General features: G+C 40.8%; 1 protein-coding gene across 4 annotated transcripts; it reads left to right on the top strand.

Moving 5' to 3' along the window:
• Positions 1-1519: 1519 nt before the first annotated feature.
• On the top strand, positions 1520-23706 carry rgl3a (ral guanine nucleotide dissociation stimulator-like 3a). 4 transcript variants are annotated; one of them, XM_020084425.2, is made up of 19 exons: positions 1520-1660; positions 2111-2186; positions 2905-3171; positions 10546-10829; positions 13321-13365; positions 13616-13785; positions 15445-15602; positions 15696-16007; positions 16099-16202; positions 16616-16700; positions 17509-17580; positions 18846-18932; positions 19023-19055; positions 19148-19269; positions 19364-19459; positions 19689-19824; positions 19954-20205; positions 21468-21582; positions 22068-23706. In XM_020084425.2, exons 3-19 carry the CDS (start codon positions 2974-2976, stop codon positions 22220-22222), a joined length of 2424 nt encoding a protein of 807 aa, XP_019939984.2. In that variant the 5' UTR covers positions 1520-1660; positions 2111-2186; positions 2905-2973; the 3' UTR covers positions 22223-23706. The 4 variants fall into 4 exon arrangements, with proteins under 4 accessions (XP_019939984.2, XP_019939987.2, XP_019939985.2 ...); XM_020084426.2 differs by having other exon boundaries at positions 1522-1660; positions 2151-2186; XM_020084428.2 differs by lacking the exon at positions 2111-2186 and having other exon boundaries at positions 1521-1660.
• The last annotated feature ends 1742 nt before the right edge of the window (positions 23707-25448 follow it).

The following is a 25448-nucleotide window of genomic DNA, read 5'->3' as shown; positions in this document are numbered from 1 at the left end:
AACTCTCTTTGTCATGTGTATTTTTAACCCAAATTATCACACCATGTGCTCTGATTTGTAGCCGCGGACATATTTTCTGTCACGTTTGAGACGAAAGACGACGCAAATGCAGAGACAGAATCAGGCTCAAAGTCTTGTTCTTTGATATAAAAAGTACAATTACACACATTACATAACATACACTGAGCACAAAGGTAACAAAACGGAGGCAGAGACACATGAGGAGGGGTGAAGATTAAACAGAATACAAATCTTTGCACTTCTTTTCTTTTTCCAGGCTCAGGTGAAAAATGTCTTTATTTGCAGACAAAGTATGAGGCTAAGATACTTAAAACAAAATGGGGTCCAAAGAAATCAAGACCAAAATAATCAATATCTGCAGAAATGTGAGGGGAACTAAAAGCACAGGCACACAGCAGACATGGAAGGAGAGAAACAGGATGAACAAGACAAAGACAAAAGGAAGCACAGAGACTTACACAGAAGGAGACAGGGATGATTGAACACAAAAACACAGTAGGAATAGGAACAGATGAGAAAACAGGACAAAGGGAAGAAATGGAGTATAATTTGTAAATAAAACAGGAAAGAGAGAACTCAGGGACAACAACTAAACACAAGGAAACCAAGGTAAAAGTATGAATCTCAAAGCTGAGTGACAAATAGTGAAGGGTTTTAGCTGAAGCGTGTGCAAAATGTCAGAAGGAAGCATGTTTGTCTCTGTAGAAGGAACTGATTTTCAGATTCCAAGGTGCGACTCTGTAACTGTTTCAATGTTTGCTCTCTTCCTGGTAGAGATGATGAGATCGTTATAATCAACATCTCTGGCTCCAGTGAAGAACATGAGTTTAGTTTTGTCGGCACTGAGAACTACAGCTTCTAATTATTAAGTGCAACTTGTAAATCAGAGAGGCGGTGTCGAAGGGATTTGACACAGCATGTGCAGTACAGAACAAACTGTCATCAGCATTCAAATATTGAATACATTAACATCACTGCTCACCAAGAGAGTGAATGTTTTCACCTCTGTCCTTTAGTTTGATGGTTTGTTTATTCATAAGCAATATTGTGCAAAAACTACTGGACGTGTTTCCAGGAACACTTGGTGGAAGGATGTGTCATGAGTCAGGGAAGAACCAAATTCAAATTTGGAGCAGATCCAGGAATGCTGTTTCTTTTTTCATTGATTTCTCAGAGAATAATTCATGGATCTAGATTCAAATTAAATCAGACATGTCTAGGGGACTGATATGAGTGTTTGCAATTTTGTGCAGATCAACAAAAAAATCCAGATCCAGTGTTAAATGTTTAGTATTTTACAAGGAGACTGTTTACTGGTATTTTAGTGTTAATTAAAGAACCTCCATAATGGCAGACACTGTCTGACCTACATACACACTGGTGCCTATACATTGAAGTAAACAAACCTGTAATTGGTGTTTTTTTTAAGCTCATCGACCAATCAGAGAGAGGGGGCGGAGCTGCGCTTCCTGGTGCTGAGTTTGAATGAGAGCCAGCAGCGTGACTGCGTGTTTGTCATCTGCGGCCAACAGTGAGTCAGTCCAACGTGTCTGTGTGATCCCTGCGATCACATCGTCCAACTGTCATGGCGTCATGCGATCAGCTGGTCAGGGGCTGTTCATCCCAACACATAACACAGGTAAGAAACATTTAGCACCAGCTGACCACCAACACACTGAGCATCAACCAGTCACTCACGTTCACATCAGTATGAAGTGTAACATGGATGATCCTGGGTGATCATGCTTTTAATCCACGTGTGTTAGAGAATGAAGCAGCAGGTTGATTCTAATGAGGAGGAGGAGGAGGAGGAGGGCAGCCACCTGGAACAATGGAAGTTCAATACAACAGAGTTGAGATAATTGTCTATGCCTGAGTACTTCTAATCAACGAGGACATTCCAACACACATGCATTCACGCGCACACACTGCCCTGCGCTGCGTTAACACACATGCCCACAGAGGAGCATCATCATCATCATCATCATCATCATCCACCCACAAACTAAGCACAGGCAGCTCTCAGTGTTAAATGTTTCAGACTCGATCCTTCAGTTTCACTTTAGTCTCTGCATCAATAACTGTGTAGTGTTGTGGACGAATCCAGCTCTGACTGTGCTCTTCATCAGGATTCAACATGCTGCTTCAACTGAGGAACCATTACAGTTAAGTGACTGTTCTATGTGCTTTCTGACTTTGTACAAAGTGTAGTTTCCATAGTAAAATATACAGATATATAGTTCTATTTTTATTATTTTTATTGTGTTTAATTTGCTGTGCTGCTGTGATATAAGAATTATCCTCCTCAATAAAGGGTTATCTTATTATTCTCAGGATTGATTTGAAAGTAGTGGTTCTCTAAAGACTTATGTGCTTCGTATAGCTAATTGGATAGTATGGAATATACTGTATTATAAGAAATATTTTTTAATCACTTTCTGGTCACGTTCTATATATATATATATATATATATATATATATATATATATAGTATGTATGTATATCAGCTCAAGAGACAAGTTGTGAATTCATGACAGATTTGGTCTTTATGTTGATTGTATGTTTAGCTTTACTTGACCTTTTCTTTATGAAGGGTCACTGTATTAAAATCACTTAACTCATTGTGGGTTTCTGCTGCTGCTGCCGTTAATAAATTGAATTAGTCTGAGGCATTAACCTTATTTCTGTGCTACAATGGTAAATGTGATCATGAGATTTCAATTCTTATTGAACGACCACTGACCCTGTTTTTAGAGCTGGTATTTTGTCTCATGGACTTCACACGGCTGGAAACAGGAGATTTCGACTAGTGTGATGTTTGAGAGGATTGCAGTAAAATGATGGTATGAGGAAACTGTACTCACGCTCTCCTCCGTGGCACAGATGAGACGGCAGGTGTGGGAGAGATCTGACGAAGTGCGTGGGCCCGTGGTGTGACACAGAGCCGGGGAGATGAGGATCATTCTTCCGGTGTTTGGAGGCGGCGATGGAGGAGAGCCTCGCAGCCTCCGCAGCAAAATGGGGGGGATGAGCAGGATGAGGAAGCTGCTGTGGCTCAGGACGAATCCCTGCGTGGACGTGCACATGGACTCTGAGCCTGGTGTGTGGCTGAGGAGCTTCCAGTTGATAGACACTGATGCACAGTATGAGGTGAGTTATTATTTACTGCAACAGCTTCGACTGTCATTTTATTGTATTTACAGCTTAATCTCAATATTGTGACTAAGCTCAGGAGTCATGAAGTTTTTTTATAAATCCAAATATTGTGCATGGAAAAGAAGTCACTACACACAACTCCACTGTAAACACTCAAATGTGTTCTAACATATATAAGCTGCTCATTGTGGGAACATGGATATATTAATATATCTTAGGTAATCACCACATTATGATTATATTATTGACTCTTATATGACATTAAACATCATAAGGACATTTGATTAGTACATTTTAAAACTTAAATTATGATTAACAGATTTATTTTCTCACTTAACTTAACATTTGGTCTATATTATTTGGGGGAAATAGTGAAAAATGAATATTGATAATGACAAACAATCCAAAACCCACACGATATTGTTCCTATTTGATTTTCTGCGTCCATCAGTGAAGTCTCAGAATGTGGGCCTACCACCATGGGAAAGGAGACAAACGCCTTTTTAGTGGGTTTTCCCACATTTAAAAAGGCAATTGACTCTTTTCCTATTGCCATTAGGGGATTTTCCTTTCTGTTTTTTTGTCACCAGTGCCTCATGTTCGATGCCATCATTGTCGACCCGAGCTGATAAAAACCCTTGTTCACTGCAGAGTCATTTGACCTGGGAGTGAATGCTGATTGAATCCATTCACACTGCAGACAAAAGCCAAATGTGAGCAAGTGTTAGTGGGTTTTAGGCATGGTGGGTGTTCCACTACCTCTTAAATGAACTCTTACCACGTTCTGTGCAATTTACTAGTCATGAGGCTGATTTGACTGCTGATGCATCAGTATCACATCGATCTGTATCTGTGACAGAACAGCTGCGTCACATGTTCCGTGTCGGAGGAACTTCCACTATCGCTCCCACTCAGCTGAGCAGTTTTTTCACTCGAGATGTCATCGATAACAGCGACTGTTAAGTGACACCAGGAAGGAATCAGAACAGACTCTCCAGGAAATTTGCAGCGTTTATTGTATTTCCATGATTCAAAAAACCTTTTTGGCCATTTGATGTTTTGGGGTAATAACTCCAACCATCACGTATCGACATCGTCTAAAATGACTAATCCACGGGGTTTAGTCCTGCTCTTGTTTGTGCCCTGCCTGCCACCACATCACCCATTCATGTGTCTAATCAGAAGTAATTGAGGTCTCTGCTGCATGGCACTCTCTCTCGGCTCTTTTGTTCAGCCTCCGAGAGACTGGGTGGTACGGGCATACGTGGGAGAGTGATGGTGGATGTTCAGTTCAGAGAGAGACAGAAACTCATTAGAGGAACAAAAAGCTCATTCTTCTCCTGGAGCTAACACGTCCCATCTGCTCTGCTTCTCAGTGTTACGATAATATTTAGCTTCTCGTCATTTAAACTCTGAGTCTGTTTGGGAAATGTGTTTTCATCTCTAGAATTGAATCATTTTCCCAGATTTCTGCTTTCTTGGAGTCAAAAGTTGAGCTGACTTATTTCGGAGCGCAGGCAGCAGACCTGTTTTGTGTGGTATGTGGTATGAGCAGGCACAAACGCCCATGAGGCAAAAACCGTCCCGACTGGATTTTTGTTCAAGGAAGAGGCACTGAAACAAATATTCCTCGCATGTGGATGTTGGCCTTAAGTCAGCTTCCAGTTGCACGAGTCTTTTCTTTGGTATCTAACATTTGATCTCTTCCTGTAAAATTACCGTTGGTGCTCTAATAGAGCTGAAAATAAACATCACCTGTTAGAATGTGGAGTTTGTATAAAGGTTGCCGAGCCTGTTCTTCATCCAGAGAGAGATGGATGAAGAAATGTCATCCATCTCTCTGAGAAATTCATTTCTAAGTTCATCTCCTTAAAATCTATATCATCTCTGCAATGTTTTAATATCATGAGAAAAGATACTGTTTATACAACTAGAAGAAGTTTTAGAGAGTGCATACCTCTGCCTCTTCATCACCATATTGTATATACACATATGGAGAACAGATACATCTGATTTATTATTCAGATCTGCACCAAATGTCACCTGTTCATAGATATCACCACTCCACAGATGGCTGATTTTTTTTTTCTTGAGGGATTCACAAAAAATGTGGAAAAACACATTATATTTATGTGAAAACATTACTGGATCCACCCTATTTTGAAAAGGTTGTTCCTTCATCTTTACCAGATCCTTCCACCAAGTTTCAATGATATGGTATATTTTGTGTAATCCTGCTTACTAACAAACAACAGAAAGGGCTCAGTCTTTACTTTTCTTTAAATAGTTATTTTCAATAAAATGTATCCATCTGTGTCTGTACCGCTTATCCTTTGAGGGTTGCGGAATCCCAGCTGACATTGTGAAAGAGGTGGGGTACACCCTGGACAGTTTGCCAGTGTATCAAAGGATCAGCATACAGAGACAAACAACCATTCATGCTCTCATTCACACCTACGAACAATTTAAAGTCTCCCATTAACCTCACCCCAACCTGCATGTGTGAGAGGAAGTTGGAGCACCCAGAGAAAATCCACACAGACATGGAGAGAACATGCAAACTCCACACAGACAAACTCCAGCTGAACCGGGATTCAAACAGAACCTTGCTGTGAGGGGACTGCGTTAACTACAGCACGTCTTCACTTTGTATTTCAGTCATTCACAACTCACAATGTCATAAAAAATATTATAACATGTATGTATGCATATATGTGTGTATGCATATGGACAAATAAGTATTTACCCGCATCCTGATTTCTTCTATTTTTGCTTATTTGTCACATTTAAACATTTCTAATTCATCCAATCAATATAATTTTAATACAAGATTTAATACAAGGTAAAGGCAACATGAGTCAAAACAAAATGGAGCTTTTAAATCTTTATTCCTTGTATCGAAGGTAAAGATTAATTTAAAACAGTAACTGGTTGTGCCAACCTTGGGGGCAACAACTGCAGTTATATATTTGTGAGTACTTTTACTTCACTGTGGGGGAATTCAGTCCCATTGATCTTCTAGCATGAACATCCAGTTTATGGTCTTGTCACAGCGTCTCAATTCCGTCAACTCCAAAAGCTTAATTGTATCTCTTTTAAGCCATCAGATTGCTCAGTGCTTCCCATCATCCTCCTACTTACCCCACTCTGCTAGAGCTTGAGGTCACACTTTGATGGACGGACATTCTTTTTTTTCACAAGAGCTGAATTAATGGTTCCATCAATGATGACAAGTCGTGGACCATCACACTACCACTACTATATTTGACTGCTGGCAGGGACAGACTGGGATAAAAGATACTGCCCTCGACTTTCTCCCCCAGACAAACATCAGTACCCCTCCCTCCATTATCTGGCACTGAGAGATGTGATCATATCCTCATGTTGGAGGAGGGAGGTGAAGATGAAGACGTGGGCGGCATTGATGATGAGCAAGCTACAAAGTAGTCACACGTGTCTACTCAATGTGCAGACACTCACAGTAAAGTGTAGACAGCAGCACTATACACAGCACAATGAACTTGGAAACAAAATTACAGATTTCAGAATGTCAACTAAGCGAGATGAGGTCTGACCTCATCATGTTTATCTTGTCTGAGTTGTGCCCTCACCCTGGGTCTCCCTAGCGATGTTGTTGACCTTGCTGCTGCAGCTGCTGGATGTGCTGGCATGAAAGATGTAATTCACCTTCATATATGTTGCAGCATCAGCTTGACGTGATCACTTCAAGGTGACCATAATTACTTGAAAGGCAGAACTTTTTACAGCTTTTACTGAAGCACCACAATTCAGATTTGCTTTCACAGGACATCACACAGAATGAGAAGCACTACATGACAGCACGTAGAGGTGTGGTAGTGCTGCCACAGTTATGATCGATAACTGTTACATCAATTAATGTTATTGATTATTAAGTTAACATAGACTTTTAAGTTTGGAAAACCTGATCGAATATAGTAACCTTTGTCTAGTTTATAAGATATTACACAACACTGCTCCACCTCCACTGAAGACGTTTGTTGTGCAAAGAGCAGGCACTCAGGTTACCATGCAGAGGAATCACGAGAGTATCCTTCCCGCTGGAAGAAGTGCTTTTAGTCTAGTGACTGCATCTAAAGAATTGAATATGTTGCCATTGAAAATAAGAGAAGTAAATACTTATCGTTATTTTAGTGGTCGGCTGAAGAAATGGCTTACTGATGATCAGCCATGTGCGACAGTCTACTACTGACTTTCTACTGGCTGCAGTTTGTCTTTGTTAGATTTTAAAATGAGCCACACGCGAACACTGCTCCAGAGGAACTGATCTGAGGACATTTAGGTTTAAAACATGTCGGGGCTCCTGGACACCACACGACCAGTATGAAGGAATTTTATGTTTTTATTCTGTTGTTTTTTTACAAGTGGTCACCATTTACTATTTGATTTGGCTGCAATGCTGTTTACCCCTGAAACTCTGAAAGAGTTTTGTGGACTCAGACACTTCACCCACCCCTCCATCTGCACAGTGGTGGGTAGATAATGAGTTGTTTTTTTATTTTGGGGTGAACTATCCCTTTAATGAGCATAGTCACTGTCAGATAAATAGAGAAATGAAATGAAATCAATTGAAACAGTTGAATAATCTTATCAGCAGTGACATTACCAATTATTTTCCAGTTATACCCTCTGTATATATATTACCTATGCATAATTAAAACGATAATTCCCATTGGCTCATACTGTTATCCCCGCCCACACCTGGCTGGTCTTCCCCGCCCCGCCACATACCGCCTCCCCTCCCTCGTCAGCTCGTCCAGCTGCCGGACACGAGTCCAGACAGGAGGAGCGAGGGACGGAGGAGCGTGTGGGGAGGTGTGAGGGATGGAGGAGTGTGCGGTGAGGTGTGTGAGGACGGAGCCCACCTCCTGACCACGGTCTGCCCTGCACATCTGTCCGTGTCACACAGCTGCGGGACCGCACACACGTCGCTCACGAGCTAAACATGGGGAAATGGCACTTATCTATGGTAGGCTTCTTTATATTCTCCTTTATGCGGCTCTGTCCTCAACCAGAAACCTCGTCACAAGAGGTTAACGTCTGTTTTATTTCCCAGTTCCAGTCTCTGAACATTATGATGGTGTGATGGTGTGTGACAGTCAGCCCACTGGTTCGAGGCTGGAGTTTCTGTCATGTGATTTCAGGTGTTTTCACACAGGCTCATTCTTTTGTTAGATCTGGGTCAAAGAACACTTGTCTGCACGGTCGCATTGTTTCCTATGGCAGTCCAGCGCTAGAGCCTCATTCCTGGGCTGTGACTACTTGCTGGATGTGCGGTGACAAGCAGATATTATGACCAGCAGCGTGTTGCATTTTGACAACAACTCGTGTTTCTCTGGCTCCCGGGACATTCACTGACACTGTCCATGTATTATTATTATTAGTCTCACCTTGATTGAAACTTCCTGCAGCCTGATCCAACAGTGCTACAATAAATCCTACCCCATGATGGTTAGAATTTAAAGTTTTGATTCAAATATTTGTATAAGTTATTTAGCCTACTGATATGAATTAGATGTACAAAATAAAACACACCATTCAAGACTTACATTTAAATGTTACTCATTTCTTATATAATTTATTCTGTTTTATTGTCACTTGTCTCTTTAATCTTAGTAATTTCTGCAGATGCACAGTACAGGCTTAACTTGTTAATAATAATCATAATAATTTTATATTTTTATATTAAAAAATTGTCCTCTTCAGTTAGATGTCCTGCAGGATTTGCATTTATTCTCTTGTGTCTTGTGTGTATCGTCCAATCACTTGTCACGTGGTGTTTCGGTATGAATCAATCTCGCAGTTCTTGCTCATAACTGAATATAAGTGCTCATAATCAATTGAATGAATATGAAAGAAACAACTGGAGGTATTTGTTTCTCATTGTTTGCTGCTAAATAATAAGTGAAAAATGATCAATATGAATATGACTGTAAGATATGAAATACTAAAGATTATGTTTTGAAAATGGCAGGGGTGTGGTCCATTAATGGACAATTTTTTTTGTTATAGTTGTTTACAAAATTTCAGTTGTTCGACAAATCATCATCTACAGAGACATGCAATGACACGATCAGTGTGTCAGCTCGACAGAGCTGGTAAACCAACCAGATGTGCCTGCCGGTTTCTAGTTGTTAGACCAGCTTGTAACAACAAAGCTCAGATTTGGCCTAAATAAAGATTCACTGTAAACAGCAGCATCAGGCTTCAGTGTTGTATCAGAGGTTTCCCACGTACATTTATGCTTCCCCTTATGAACCCAACTCCCTGAAGGCAGCTAAAACATACACACACCACTGTGGTACTGTAGTGATGATTGTTAAGTGAAAGCAGTTGCTGTTGTAGAGCCGAAGCTCTAATAAACATCGTGACGTTATAGTTTTCCAAAAGGATGAATGCTACATGGTAAACTGTGATACATTTCCAGATGATTAACCATTTCAAAAATTCTGTGGTGATTTGGTTGTTTTTTCCCAGCATCAACAATGGTTCAGAAAACACTGCTGATTCAACCTGTTTATTTCCTCCTTCTGTTGGGTTTCCCGTGTAACTATGTGACACCATTGTCTGTGTTTGTCTGAAGTTCAGGAAGTGGTAGAACACTAGTCTTTAGTCAGTCAGGGGAACTGAAAACACAGATTTTTAATTTACTGTTTACCATCTAATAATATTTTCCAGAGGTAGGAAAAACATGATCAGATCTACCAAAGACACTAACACATAGAGGGGACATGTATTGCTGTACAAAGATGGAAGTGAATTAAGATTTTTTAAAAACTGGATCATGGTTCAATAAATTCTCCCTGTGTTTGATCACATAAACACATAAAGCAGTGAATGACTCTTTGTCAACTCATGGGTCCAGGTGACACGTCTACGTCAGAAACTGGGACACAAGCAGAAGCTGAGAATGACGTTAATTGATGCTGAGTTTGACCCTTTTAAAATGAAATTTCTCATTTTGAAGGCTTATTGCATTTGTCATGAGGTCTTTGTTGCTGATATTCAAGATTGTGGCAGTTAAGTAGATAATTCAGGGAGCTCTGTGGCTGTTTACAAAGATATAGTTGTAGTTATTAAGTACAGGGAAAAAACATACTGAGTTTAGCCTTCGCATATCTGCACAAAAGTACACTTCTACAGGTTTCCCCTATAAAGTTAAGGGACATTCTGTTTTTCCTTTAAGTATTTGTGACAAGCTCTTAAGTGTGTGATGAAGTTGTCTGTTTTACTTACATTATCATAAAAAAAAGAGAAGAAAATAGGCAATATCAAGTATTTGCATGTGACGTTTGCCAGATCTTGATGACCTTGCATTCTCCCCTGCAGGACCCGGTGCAGGAGTGGGGGGAGGAGGAGGAGGACGGGGCCTTGTTTGGCATCACGCTCCGCAGGGAGCCCGTCCTGCCGAATTCCGACACGGGGGAGCTGGCCACGGCTTTCGCCCAGTATCACACGGTGAAGGTGCGACGGCTGAAGGCCGCCACCCTGGAGCGTCTGGTTACCCACCTGCTGGACCCTGACAACCAGGAGCCCGACTTCACCCGTGTCTTCCTCTCCACCTACAGGGCCTTCACCTCCACCAGCACCCTCATCGAGCTGCTGTTTCAGAGGTGAGAAACTGTCCACACGGAGGCGCTATACAGAAAAAAAACCACGTGGGAGCAGTCAGCTGCTCAGAAAGCCCACACATTACGCCATTGTTTACATTTGACTCTGACAGATCTGCTTAGTTTATCTCAAATGAGAAGAGAGAGAAACATTACTAACCCTAATATTCATTCTATAAGCCAAATATGTTAGCTAAACTTGGAAACACTGGATGCAACACTGCATAAACACTGGAAACAGGGAAACTGATATCCTGGCTCTTTAATAACATGACAAAATCCACTTATAAACACATTATAGGTGTAAGTAAGGAACAAAGAATTAAGTTTTATGGAGGATTTTAGTATCTTCAAACAGAACCAGCTAACTGTTACCAGAAGTTTAGTCTTTATTCTTAGTCAAGCTAACCAGTTTGTGGTATAGCTACATATTTATTGTACAAACAAGTGGTGTCAGATTTCTTGTCTATATCTTGATAAAACCGCAAAAAAGTGAAGTTAAGTTTTTTTTACAGTTTGTGCTCAGGAAAATCTTTACAGAAGGCTTACCCATATGAAATTATGATAAATATTAAAAAGGAAAAAGGTAATAAAACAGTAAAATTGTTTTTACAATTTGACTGATTTAAATTAAGTACTTGAGATTGTAATCTGGTCTATTTCCAATCCACTAACATGGAGGAGATACAAAATAAAAAAAATAATCAAATGGTCTGATGATGCCAAGCTTGGCAAAACTGAAAATCACAAAAGTAGAAACTTTTGTAAATAATATATTTTTTTAATCTTTATATTAATCTGTCTCAAGAACATGAAGGACTCACCAGAAACACAGACGACACAACAAGGAATTCATTGAAAAAATTACAAGAATCATCACAGCATGTTCTCAGTCTGTGTTCTCTGCCGCAGACATGCCTGCTCTGGTGTGTGTTACTGTTTTAACAAGGTTCAGACATAAGTAGAGCACATATATGCAAAACCAAGTTCTACATGCCACATGGACACATCAATCCCCAAAGACAGAAATGTAACACCCTCCTTTACGTTGCCTCGGCTGTTCTCAAAGTGAGTCTCTATTGGCGCTCTGCAAGTCTGACAGGTATTATTGTCATGAGCTAAACAAAGCACCCTGGGAGATTTGTTCCATTCCTCAGTGGCCATGGATACGCCCACCACACCCTGCAGAGAAGTTTTTAAATCTCTGTCATTAAAGATTTGATTTTATTGAGAACTTACCTGCAGGAATGTCCCGTCTGAAACTAATACATGTTGGAGTTAGACATATTAAGACTCCTCTGTCATTAATCCAGCTGTGGAGTTTATTTCCCACAGAACTCAGTTCTTTGTCAGTTCTTTAAAGCTCATCTTTGCTCATTGTGCTGCTAATTGCTTCTCATTTGAAACTGTCCATCTGTTCTGTAGAGTTGTTGTATTATGTGTGAAACAGTCGCCCTCATATCTGTGGTGCTGGTGACATCAGGTTTCCTGTGAGGTCAGCCTATGCACAACTTGGGAAGTCTGTTTTTCATCCTTTGACTTGCAGGATTTTGTACAGGAAATCTTTTTTGAAACCACCTGTACTGTAACTTGATAGGTGCTATTTAATTAAATTCAAACACGCTCAATTATTTGCTCCGATTGTGCACATTGCAAAAAGACAGAGAAGTGAAAAGAATATTTGGTCTATACGTGAACATGTTGCAGAGGAGAATATTTAGTCACCCATCTTTAGGTTTTACACACTGGTCTGTGGATGCAGTGCTCCCTGTGTGTGCACCCAATGAACCCGATTAGCTTTCAAAGTGTTTTCTCTGAACCCGTCCCGGCATGTCAGGTCCCGATGGTCCCGTCAGGCTCAGGTCAAGTGTCCACGGATGCTCAGCTGAGGGTTCACTTGCAGTTCTTTGTTTCCAATGATGCACTGCTCCAGCTCTGATAAATCTGTGCACCTTCCTTTCCTGTCCTCTTCCCCCTCTCGCTTCTGAGTTTGAAATTATAAATTTTTAATTCAGATCGGAGATCAAACTATTTTTTAACTTCAGTTATTCAACTTTCTCCGGATACAGCTTTTACTGAACATGTAACTACTGCACATTCCATGTATATTTTTTGTGGTATTTAATGTGCACTGCTAATGCTTTTGTTACGCTTTGAGTCCAGTGTGTTGCCGTCTTTAGATTTTCGTTCAATCATTCCTGAATTCTTAAATGTTCTTTTCAGTGTCTGTGATTTCTCTGTGTGCACACGGCACTGCAGTCTCATGCCATTTTTTTTACGGACATTGGCAGTTTACCTAAAAATTCATGCTCTTTCAACATACGAGGACTTGGCACTCATCAGTATAAGATCACAGATGCAAACAATTCTGCAGTTTAAGAATGCGTCATGAATCTGACGTCTTCTTAGAAACTTCTCAAGAACAAATGTAAGAAAACTCTAAAGAACATATTGGTGAATGAGGCCCTGATGACTGTGTTTTCCTTTCCCACAGAGACGACTCAATCGCCAACCTGGATAACACTGTCTGCCCTCGCAGGTGAGATTCATCTAGTTTTGCCTTCAATCCAAATTGAGTTTGCATAGTTTTGTCTGGTAAAAGCTTCAGCTTATTTATTTTACCTCCTATAAACCTATAAATATGTTTATGAAAGCATCAACTGGTGTGTTGACATTTAGGTCTTCTGATTTTTGTCACCTTTATCCAGCACCTAGTGTGGATCAAGTTTTTAGTGCAGGCTTTTGTATACTTTCTGTGGAATCAACTAACGTCCCCTTCCTCCCTTCAGTACCTTACCCCCAGTGATTCGGCTGTGGCTGATGGACTACAGTGAAGACTTCCATGAACCCCCCCAGTACCCGGCCCTCAGGCTGATTTGTGCACACTTGCACCATCGCATCTGCTTCAGACGTCTTGCTAAGACTGCTGAGACCCTGCTCAAGAGGCTACAGGAACAAGGTACATAGGTGCAGTTACGTATTATCTGTTTATGTCCTGCCACCACAGTGCATGTCCTGCTGGTGATGGTGGTGGCTGTGCATGTGTACTGTAGATACATGATGTGTGGAATATGTATAAGAGAGAGTATGGAGAGAAAAAACTTGAGCTGAACAGTTGACTGCCCTCGGCTGTAAACAAGGATCAGGGCTGTACATAAACATAAACATATATAATAAATATATATAATAAACATTTAGGTTGATAGTTTTATAGCACAGGCACCAAAGTTTAAGCACGAGTTTTTAGTTAAACTTTGTCTTTATTGCAGGAACAATATAACTGTATAAACATGTTAATATATTTAAATTTGCAGTTCACCAACCTTTAAATCATACATATATATACCGACAAATTTTACAAAAGTCTATTTGTCTTTGAGAACCATCTAATCGGCTTTACACTTTGCATGTGTATTTTAAATTGCCCAAGAAAGTGCAGTGCTGAGTTTGGAACGCTTTGGGAACTCAATACAATACATATTTTAAAAGGTTTAATAAAACAGGCGACCAGAGCTCTGTAGCAGGCAATGTGCCTTTAGAGTTAAGAGTCATATCTTCTTCTACATTCCTCTTATAAACTACAGCAGCTGCTAGACATTTTGATGATTTGATTATTTTTATTTCACATATCAACTGAGACACAGACACAAACAGTCTGACCTGTTACTGGTGCAGATCTTCGTCATGGCAACAACATTGACAGATTCACTTCCTGTTTTACAAGTTGTCTTTAATGTTTATTTGGTTGCTGTGTTTTATATCAGGCGGAATCTCAGAGCTTTGAATAAGAAAATCTGTAAACTTGGGTCAGAAGTTTGTGTCATTTGATAAAAACCAATTAACATAAAATTGTCACTGCAGATAAACAAGTTAGGATGAACGCAGAGTTTTCTAACTATACTCTTCACCATATACTTTAAATAGCTGTGCACACAACGTTCAGCACACAAACAATAAAAAATGACAGTTTATTGTAGAACTGTTTGAGGAGGACTCACTAATGACAAGGAAAAATTCTGAAGTGGCTCCAGAGCTTGAACAGAGGAAAAGAGAACAAACAGATTTAGAATTGGCACTGCACTATGCTCACTGTGCTGAAATGATTCATTTAAAGGTCCGGTGTGTAAGATTTGGGTGAAAGGGATCTATCCAGAAATATTATGTAAAATGTGTTTCATCTAAATCGTATGAATTTTTGTTTTCTTTAACCTAGAATGGATCTTTCATATTGAAAAACTTTATATTTACATCGGAGGGGGTCCCCTCCATGGAGGCCGCCATTTTTTTTACATTAGTCCAAACTGGACAAACTAAAAACCTTTAGAGTTTTTATGACAACTGAAGCTGCCACAGGTTCTGTATCATGTTTGGAAGGAGAGGGTGAGGTGAGGGGTGTTCAGCTGCATCATGCAACTTCACTGCTACATGTCACTAAATTCTGCACACTGTAGCTTTAAGTGAAATGATACTTGTTGTTTAACATATGGTCATAAAATATTCTGGCACCATTTTTCTCTCCTGTATAAGTGATGCATTATTGAGTGTTTGTCAATGTTTTGTTTGACTTTCCATGGAGCAGCCTGTTTGATTGTCATTTATGATTCTGTGTGTGTGACAGATTGTAGCCGGTCTGCGTCACAGGACAGTGGTAAATCATTGCAGCAGGATCCCAGGGATGAGGAGGACGGAAGTGACACGTCTGCTAAGGAGGACAAACACAGCTTTATGGACCTCCCTGTGAGAGAAATAGCGGAGCAGCTGACCAGACTGGACGCTGTAGGTTTTATAAACAAACATCTGAGAGCTCATTACTGCGTCACAGCAGGTCACCAACTCACACTGTGTGTCTTGTCATGGTCTGTCCCTCAGGATCTGTTTGCCAGAGTGGTGCCCTTCCACTGCCTGGGCTGCGTCTGGTCCCAGCGTGACAAGAAAGATAACAGAAACTTGGCGCCCACCGTCCGTGCCACCATCTTCCAGTTCAACGCCGTCACTAACCGTGTCATCACCTCACTCCTCTGTCCGTCCTCACCCAGCCCTCCCACTTCCTCTCCCATCTCATCGCCCGTCTCCTCCTCTAACTTCCTGTACCCCTCCACGGCCCCGAGCTCACCTCGCTGCTCGCACGCCAGCCCCGCCCACAGAGCACGCATCATTGAGAGGTGGATCGCTGTTGCACAGGTCAGGGTGGAAAGTAACTTCAAGTTACTGACATAAATGAGTTTACGTTTAAATAAAAAGCATAACAAACCCTTATTTTGTGTCTGTGTAGGAGTGTAGAGAGTTGAAGAATTTCTCGTCTTTGAGAGCGATCCTGTCAGCGCTGCAGTCCAACGCTGTGTATCGCCTCAAGAAGACCTGGGCGGCTGTCAGCAGGTCAGCAAACAGTTTCAAGACTCTGCAGGGTTGTTTTACTGAGAACATAAAGAACAGAGTTGTTTTAAATAAACCTGTGTTCAGACTGGTTGATGTACGAGTGGTCCGTTATAAGAATGAAGCAGGACATTCTCGGGAGGTTTCAAGTGAATGGGTGCGTTGATTATGTTTAACACAAGACAGCTGCATTCAGAATAAAGAAGCCTGCGTGTTATGTGACCAACTGAACTCCAAACCAGGATTGTATTATTATCCTTGAGAAAAAGAACGCACCTTGTTTTATTTACTCCACCAATAAAGTTTTGTTTACATCAGTGCTTTTTTTTGTCGGTTAGAAAGATGAATTACTCATTAAGGTGAATTTTGACTCTATATTTAAGAAAACTGTTTTAACTGAATGAACTTGGTTTCAGGGAGAGCACGGCCGCATTCGACCACCTGTGTGACACTTTTCCTGATGAAAACTGTGTGTTAACCACAAGAGAGATCCTCGTGGAGGTACGTTAATGTCTAATACATGAGGGAAAGATCTATTGAAATTGATTAAATTGCTCCATTGAATGAAGTGCAGTAGGAAAATGTGAGCTTACTTCATGCTTCACCAGTAGCTTTATTTATTTTCACCTTTTTATGCAACAAAATTGAATGCTCTTCTCTGACCTATACCACATCCTTCCACCAAGTTCTGTGTCAGTCTGTCCAAAGGTTTTTTGTGTAATCCTGCTAAATAACACACAAACCAACGGCAATGAAAACATAACCTCTTGGTGAAGGTAATCAATCCACTTGCTGACTGTATTCTGCACAAATGGCCTCTGATAGGTAGTTAACTGCTTGCCCTTAATGGTCTAATGTCATCTCTTGTTTAGTGTGCTTTTGTCACCTGATCTTATAAGAGTGGATGTGTGTTTGGTGTCCAGGCCACTTGCTGCTCTGTGTCCTTTGTCCACAGTGAAAAGCTGTAGATATGAATGTGTGTTTAGTGATATTTCTGTTATCCGCAGCCCAGTCTCTAAAGAATTATCAAAATCCCATTCTTCATGCCCAACACTAATAGAAATAGCTAGCTGGACACGAGCAGAGTTTATAAGCAGTTATTAATTTCATTGAGAACAATGTGTCTGATACAGTGCACACAGGGCATAAGTAACACAACAGGCTGAAACCTTGTGGACGGCTCTGAACAATAGTTGTCACACTGCTCGTCACATTTGTGTCGCCGCACACCAAGCTCTCTCATACTGACACTGAATTTGTATTATCTTGTTCTATAAAAACTAATATTACTGTCGTCCATTTCCTTCAGGATGACAGTCCCTCAGATAGCAGCACCACCACAGGCTCTAAACCGCGGCTCTGCTCAACGTCCAAACAGATGGTACGAAAATAACCTTTTGGTTTGGAAATAACCTTGTGGTTCCTCAATTTTAGGTTTGACAACCAAAGCGAAGTGACTGTTTCAGCTGTGCCAGTCAGTAAAAATTGAAAGGAAGAGGTATATTCGTTACACTTGTGCTTCTCTAAAAGGCACATGTTCTCAAGCTGGTTTACTTTACTAAAATAGACGTCAGTTGATTCCGAGCTTCCTCTTCATTTCCAATCTGTTCTATAGAAAAACACAACAGGGTTGGGTTATCAGTGTCAGATGTTTGTGAATCTGTTACACACCCATGTACCCCACCCTTGCCCCATGCCAACGTTCATCATAGTGATTCATTGTACTTGTCGTCATATGCCAAATCAAACCGCCCAACCCTCATTTGGAACTCGTATCACTGTTGGTATTCTCATTTACATAACATCCTTTGCATTGTTTCCCACAGCTTGCCAGTTTACTCAGTCTGGGTGGGGCTGTGTAACTGTGAAAGTGTTTTAGAATTTTCACCCTGTTTAAATTGTGATTTTTGTGTGTTTTAACTAGTCTGTCTCTCTCTGTCAGTTTTATTTGTGTATTCCTATCATTATGACTTATGACTATGAGGAATAAAATATGGAATTTCTTATTTGTTATTTCAATCTTAACTCTTCAAGTATCTGGCTCAATCTCAGTGGTTTAACTTGACGTAGCCAGGGCTACGGCCATAGGCAGTGGTGATGCACGGGTTGACTCATAATCCTCAGGTCGGGCGTGTCTCAGTTATCATGTGTTATCAGAGATCTAGTACACAAGTCACCAATGCTGTGCAGTTATAAGAGAAAAGTAATGAGGTATCATGTGTGTGATATTCCATGATGACTCAGACCCTGGTTTAAGGGGCCAGATTCAATTTAGCTCTAGATGATTTGTTTTTGGTGATAGATCAGTCAATCTTCATGGCAGGAGACAAACACATCAGAAACTACATTGTTACTCAGTTAAGCGAATAGCTCAAGGCCCAACAGTGAAATTACATACACTCATAAATATCAGTCCTCTAAATATGTCTAATTTACAATTCATTCAGTGCTTTATAATCTCTTTGACTCTAAATGGGACCTTAATTTACAAAATGAACATCAGGCTGGAATGAGAAAGACGAGAGAGAGAACAACAATTAGGAGTTCACTACTCTCATATCTGCATCATCTTTATTAAATTAAACAAAAAAATCTATATTCTATTATTTTTCAGTGGTAAACACATAGTTTGATTATTGTCCACAGAACCTGAGCAGTGGAGTTGTGCCGTACCTGGGCACGTATCTGACCGTCCTCACCATGCTGGACACAGCACTGACTGACACAGTGGAGGTGAGAACACATCCCACCCACAGACCAAGCATTTGAGGTTTTTATCACACTTGACACCATATTAAACTGGTTGTTCATCTCTTTTCACAGGGCGGACTCATCAACTTTGAGAAACGCAGACGAGTAGGTGTCGCCTCCTGGTGGTGTCTTATATAAAAGACTACCAACACGCACCATTTTTGTTTTTTATGTTCTGTTATTCTTCTCTTTTCCAGGAGTTTGAGATTCTCTCCCAGATTCGACAACTTCAGGCTTCCTGTTCCCACTATAACCTCCCGGTGAACCCTCACATCACAGCCTGGCTGCAGGCGCACACTCTGCTCACAGACCAGGAGAGGTGGGACACACACACCGACACCCCTGCAAGACAATAGAAATACAATCATTGCTATTGTGTCATATCTAAAAGTAATTTTTTTGCCTTTTTGAAGCTATGAGCTGTCCCGTGACCTGGAGCCTCCAGTTGACCCGTGTCCCAGCTCCCCCAACTCCTGGAGCAGTCGTCTGCTCACAAAGAAGCTTGCCTCGTAAGACTGAGGGATCAACTTTATCTAAAGCTGTCAAAACTAGATGTCTTTACATTTATTCAGAATAATGTAGTGATATATAATGTCTGTATGCAAAAACACAATTGTGGGCCAGAATTGTTTTAGATTTTAAACACAGATAGATGTACTTTATTGATGACTATTTTCGTGGCACTTGTGGTTCTTTATGGTTATTTTTACTATTCAGTGAATAAAATCGTGTGTGCAGGTTGCGAACAGCCAGTGACAGCTCCATCAGGAAGACCCATGCTGATCAGATCAGTGTGTCGTCCTCTGGCTCCAGCAGTTCAGAAATGGAGGACCTCTCCGCCCCTCAGCCTTCCCCCCTCAGACTCAAACTCAAGGTACAAACACAACAGCTTTCACTCTCGTATGTTTGAGATCAGCAGGGATGTTGGTTGGTTTACACATTTGGAAAACTGCCTTAAAATTGGAACAAAATATGCATATTTTCTCCTCTGTCTTCCCATCAGTCCCTGTCAGGTTCTCTTCTCGACGTAGCCGAGGACTTCTCCTCCTCCTCTCCCAGCCTCTCCACCTCCTCCTGCAGCTCCTCTCAGCCGGACCTCAGCTCCTCCTCTCTGGCGCTGAGCCCTGAGTCATCATCGTCCAGCTGCTCACCTCAGGCCTCACTGCCCGTCTACAACAAACAGGTTGCAGACTCATGCATCATCAGGGTCAGTGTGGAGTCTGTCAGCAATGGAAACGTCTACAAGAGCATACTGGTGAGGACAGCAGTTGTATAATCGTGTTTTTTCTGTCTGTTGTTGGCTGATTTAGTTTGATACATCCTAAAAGAAGAAAAGCAGAAGAAACAAAAAAGAAAGCAGAAGTGGGAGGAGTAGTGTTGCTTAATGAACTGTCTTCCAAAAGCATTTAAAGCAGGGTTACTTTTGAACAACCTTTGTACAGCGTTTTGTCCAAGAAAAAATCTGAACGGATTTGAAATTTTTACTGGCATTTGTAAACACTATAAAAGCCAGTAAATTGCATTCTATAACACTACAACACTATAAACTGATATGCTGTTAGTCCCCCAGGATTTATTAATGAATCCTGCTTGTTTCAGCATAATCTATTTACCCAGATCTCTTATTTTCACTGACTAATAAATCAATTGACTTTTTTCTGTGACTCAATATTTTAAAAATGTAATGATATTCAGTGCAGGTAGATGGTGCTAAATATCCATTGTTATGAAACAAATGATATGTAACCAGCAAATGATTGGATTACATAAGTTGTCTACTGTTACCACCCTATGTGTATTGGCCTTCGCAGCCACATCTAGCAATTCAAAAACCCCAGTTTGTAAAATGCGAGCCATCCATTATTAGTTGAAAGCAACAGTTACAACCTGAATGTTTCTGCTCCGTGCTGCAGCACAGCAGAGTCACTTCACAGGAATCTTATCACATGATTGACCCATGTCTTCTCTTGTATAATGTCTGTTTTGGGTAATCAGTAACACTGGTGTGGTTCATTACAAAATCGGAAACTTTCCACATCGGGTTATCTCTATTAAATATTCAATAAAATTACAATAATACAAAGAGGGTATATAACCAAATGATTATATAAGCAAATAGAATGTCACTCAGTAGAGTACACACTTCTGCCAAGGCCCAACAGTCCTCTTATGAAACCACTGAACATTCACTAGATTCAGATCTTTATTTGGACCAAATTGCAGGCACTCATATGTCAGTCCCATAAACATACCTTTACTTGAAACCAAGGACTGTCCTGCAATGTTAAACAAGGTGGGTAAAATAAATTCCTGGATTTGCCCCCTGATTGAGATTTGCACCAAATTGTAATATGTTGTTCTTTGGTTTCAAGTTTCATGGGAGAAGGTTGAGTTTTTGAGAAATCCTTGCAGAGGAAAACATAACCTCCTTAGCTGGATGTTACCAAGGTGAGGAGCACCGCCTCACATCACACTGAATGAAAGGTAGTGACAGTCAGTGTGCTGTGTCCTCTCCAGCTGACCAGTCAGGACCACACCCCTCAGGTGATTCAGAGAGCGATTGAAAAACACAACATGGAGGACGTCAGCTGCCACGACTTCAGCCTCTGCCAGATGCTTAGCAACGGAAAAGGTGAATATCTGCTCTTGGTAGATATGAGGTAGACGTATGAACTGCTCACAATATGATTGACTCTAACACATGTTTCTCTGGAGTAGGACTCTCCAATGACTATTAACTTGTTTAATTAATTCCAGTATTTGATTCAAAAGCAGGGAAGGGTTTGGCCATTGATTTAATGTGTTAATAACAAAAAGCAAGAGATCCACTGTAGAGGAGGCCATGATACGTTCCTTCACGTCACTACCTGTTAAATACTTTCTTCCGAATCAACTGCAACACATGATAATGATTTTAGAAAGGGTAAAAACTGTCAGCTAGAACAAATGCTCCTCCCTGCCTTCAGTTATGCTATCCTTCTTTCTAAGCAGAGTTAAAGTGGAGATATTTTGGAAAATTCTCATGATAAACCTTAGAAATGTAGGAAGGGAAGTAGAAGTAGACTAAGAGGAGATAAACTGCATCACCTCATCGCCTCATCTCTCTTTCTGCCTCAGAGCTCCAGATCCCAGACAAAGCCAATGTGTTCTATGCCATGTGCACCAATGCCAACTATGACTTTGTCCTGCGCCAGCACTGGAGGAGCCACGGGAGACATCTTGGCTCTTCTCTCAGCCCCGGAGCTCCAGCCAAGGGTCGCTACGCCAAGTGATAAGCTACTGCGGGTTCAGGGTACAACTAGGAGACGGACGAGCTGCTCATCTGCAACAACAAAATGTAGGTGGTTGTGTGTGTCCACTCATCACTGTGTGGTCGTCAGTGGAGAGCAGATGGTGTATGAGCTGCTCCGCCACAGAGAATCCCAAGAAACCTGAGAGCTCCGACTCAAAATACTGACCTGAGGGAGTATTTTCAGCGTGAAGTCGTCTGTACTGGAAGCGGCATTGAAATGTTTTACATCACACAATGTTCACCACCGTGAAGAGTTTGGGGAATATGTGAAAAAGAGACACCAAGAAGAACCTGAGATGATATTTTTGTATTCTCAGATTTTTATCTTGACAGTGAGACACATTCACCCATGAACACACTTTTATCACATTGTGACTTGTAACTCCCACTCGACCCTGGGAGAACACATCCATGTCAGCCAGTTATAGACCTGAGGAGCAGCTGGTCTGAGGAAACATTGTTGTCCACATGACAGTGGAACGTGATGAATGTGGCCGTGTGGCTGCAGAGTCAGGTCGTCACGCTGGGACGCTGCTTCTCCCGTTTTCTTCCAGCATGTATTTTGTTGGATGAGTAACAGGAGTTGCTGAGAAGGACTTATTATGGGATGTTCACAGTTACCTAATCGGTCAAAGTTTCTGAACAGATCTGGGTCAAAACTGACCCCCCACCTCTGTTGTTCTTCTGAGAATTTAGATGTTTTAATGTAACTTAATGTTATTTTATCAACTAAAATTATTTAATGCATTTCAGTATTCAGTCTTTAGAAGAAAAGTGGTAATGATAAAGTTGTTTCCGTTTTTTATGTTTTAGTATATTTTAATTATTCTGATCCACGCTATTCTTAGATGTACACTTCTTAAACTGGGCTATAGCTAACTCCACCTGTCTACGTGAAAACGAGATTTTCCCTGAAGAACGGTTCCTGTACGTGAATAAGAAGCGTCTGAGTACGTGAACTGATGTGACTTATGCATGATCATCTCAGTGATGTGAAATCCTCCTCCAAACTTTCCCGGGAGCTTTCTGCGAGTTCTAATATAGAGTATCGATGATATAGTCACAAAAAATATAATTAAAAGTCAATGCTTTCCTGTAATTTAAAGATGTGCACATGATGGTGAAACCCTGTTGAGTTTTGAGAAGAGTTTTGCACCACTGAGTTTTAAATCTACTGTGGGTGTGGAATGTGAGGTTAAAGTTTGGTAATGAGGTGTGGCAGCTGCAATATAAGAAGGAAGAGTCTGTCTGTCTGTCTGTCTCTCTGTCTGTCTGTAATCTCTTGTTAGTTCTCCTGTATTATGTGTCTGAAGTGAAGTCATCAGCATTATGCACACAATAATTTTGTTTGATGTGTCTTTGTTCTTTTTACTCCAACAGATTCTTTATTTTAAAGTTTATTCTAAGCACTTGTTGTGTATAATTAGTATTAAATGTCCATTAATAAAGTCACTTTACAATTTACCACTGTGTTCGCAATCTGGTATCAACATGAAATCAACTGTAGTGGTTAATATCTAAGCTAGTAATTATTTACCTGATATGAGCTGGGGTTTTGTAACTCAGTGTGGGTGTGTCATGTCATAACTGAAACTGAGTGGATAAACATAGCATAGTTTGACCTCTAGAGGGAGCCAGACACAAGTACATTGAATGTTATGTCCTTCTCAGTGCCTCCTTGTTCCATTCAAAAACAAACTGGTTCATTCCAGAGTCAAGTCTTTATAGAGGTAATCTGTATTTTGTCCAATGTGAAGCAGATTCAGATAAAATCGTTTGTGGGGAAACAATGTAGTTGAAAGAGATAAAAGCCAAACCCACGTCCTATCATCAGATTGAAGAAGAGCTAGAACTGCAGTTAGAGCAGAATGAGCAGAGGCGGGTTCGGGTCAGCGAGGTCGCTTCCCTGCCTCTGCACCATGATGAAGCCTTGAGCAATGTGGGAGGTCAAAGTTCATGGCGACAGATGTGTTTGTGTGCTTGGTGGTGGTGGGAAGTTGTGACCAGTGTCTAATTTCCATAGTTTTGAACACACTTCTCACACTTTAACGTTTCTCCCAGAGTGTGGTGAGATTTCTAAGAATTCAGTGTAAAGTGGTTCAGAGGCAAAGCATAGCATACTTTATTATTTCCTCCTCTCTGCTTGTCTTTCCTCTGCTCTGCCTTTTATCTAAGAGCGCTATTGCTTATCTATAGCCACAGCCTGTGTGTTCATCCTGTGGAATTGCACTATGCTTTGTATTCATTAGTATATCTACATGCATCACAAGCTAAACACACCTCATTCATATGTGTTATTAGCTGTAGAATTACTGCGTCTCTCTTCCAGTGCTGCATGTCAATCCCGTCCTCAGGGGCAGATTTAGGGGTGGGGCCTGGGGGGCACTGGCTCCACATAAAATCTGGTTGGCCCCTGAGGCATCTCTATCCTGTCAGTAGTCTTTAAATAGATAAATAAACTAGTCACTCAGCGACAATACTAACAATAATTATGACAGCTGCATTTTTTTTCCCAAGCTCTTTTGAAAGAGACAATTTTCAAATTATATTCTATGATATGTGGCTTTGCTCCAAGCTTTAGAGCAAACAGTAAACAAGGAAAGACTTAAATGTGCACCATTTCAAATCAGGAATTGTGCCTGGACATATAATTGGCCCCTCTGTGTAAATTGCAGCCCCTTTATGGCCCCCGATTTAGAAGATTCCTAGATCTGCCACTGCTCCCAATTGACTACTTCTATCACATCAAGATAATTCGCAACAACAAAGATGTGATTTTCCCTCTGAAGGCAGAAGCCATCTCTTTTTTTTTTTTTTCCACTTGTGGTTGTGGGTTTTTGATGTCCTCCTCTGCACCAGGGCCTTGTAGTGGCTTGAATCTTAATAAAATTTCTTGCAGCGTGCTCTGGGTCACATCAGGTGTCTTCCCTTATATGAACCTCTAGTCTGCACAAACTGTTCCATCAACCGACTCCGGCTCTTTAACATTTGGGGATTGGTGTCGTATGAGAGCTGAATGTGAATTAGTCTCAGTTCAACCCAGGTTCACTCAGAGAAGCGGCTGAAATTAGTTTTTCACATTTGTGTTTTGTGTGAAGTGTTTTTGTGTTTTAATGGCAGAAATGAAGCCTGAAGCCCAAAATAAAATCATCAGCAGAATCTGTTGACGACCACACTGTGATGAAAAATGTTTTACTGTTTTCATC

Source organism: Paralichthys olivaceus, chromosome 8, assembly GCF_024713975.1.
Source record: "Paralichthys olivaceus isolate ysfri-2021 chromosome 8, ASM2471397v2, whole genome shotgun sequence".
NCBI lineage: Eukaryota > Metazoa > Chordata > Actinopteri > Pleuronectiformes > Paralichthyidae > Paralichthys > Paralichthys olivaceus.
Note: the sequence above shows the minus strand (reverse complement) of the source record. Positions and strands in the feature narration are given on the sequence as shown.

Coding starts and splice junctions, on each gene's coding strand:
- rgl3a (XM_020084425.2), top strand. CDS start 2,974: ATGAGGATCATTCTTCCGGTGTTTGGAGGCGGCGATGGAGGAGAGCCT. Junction 18,933..19,022: donor CACTGACTGACACAGTGGAG/GTGAGAACACAT, acceptor CTCTTTTCACAG/GGCGGACTCATCAACTTTGA. Junction 19,460..19,688: donor CTCACAAAGAAGCTTGCCTC/GTAAGACTGAGG, acceptor TCGTGTGTGCAG/GTTGCGAACAGCCAGTGACA.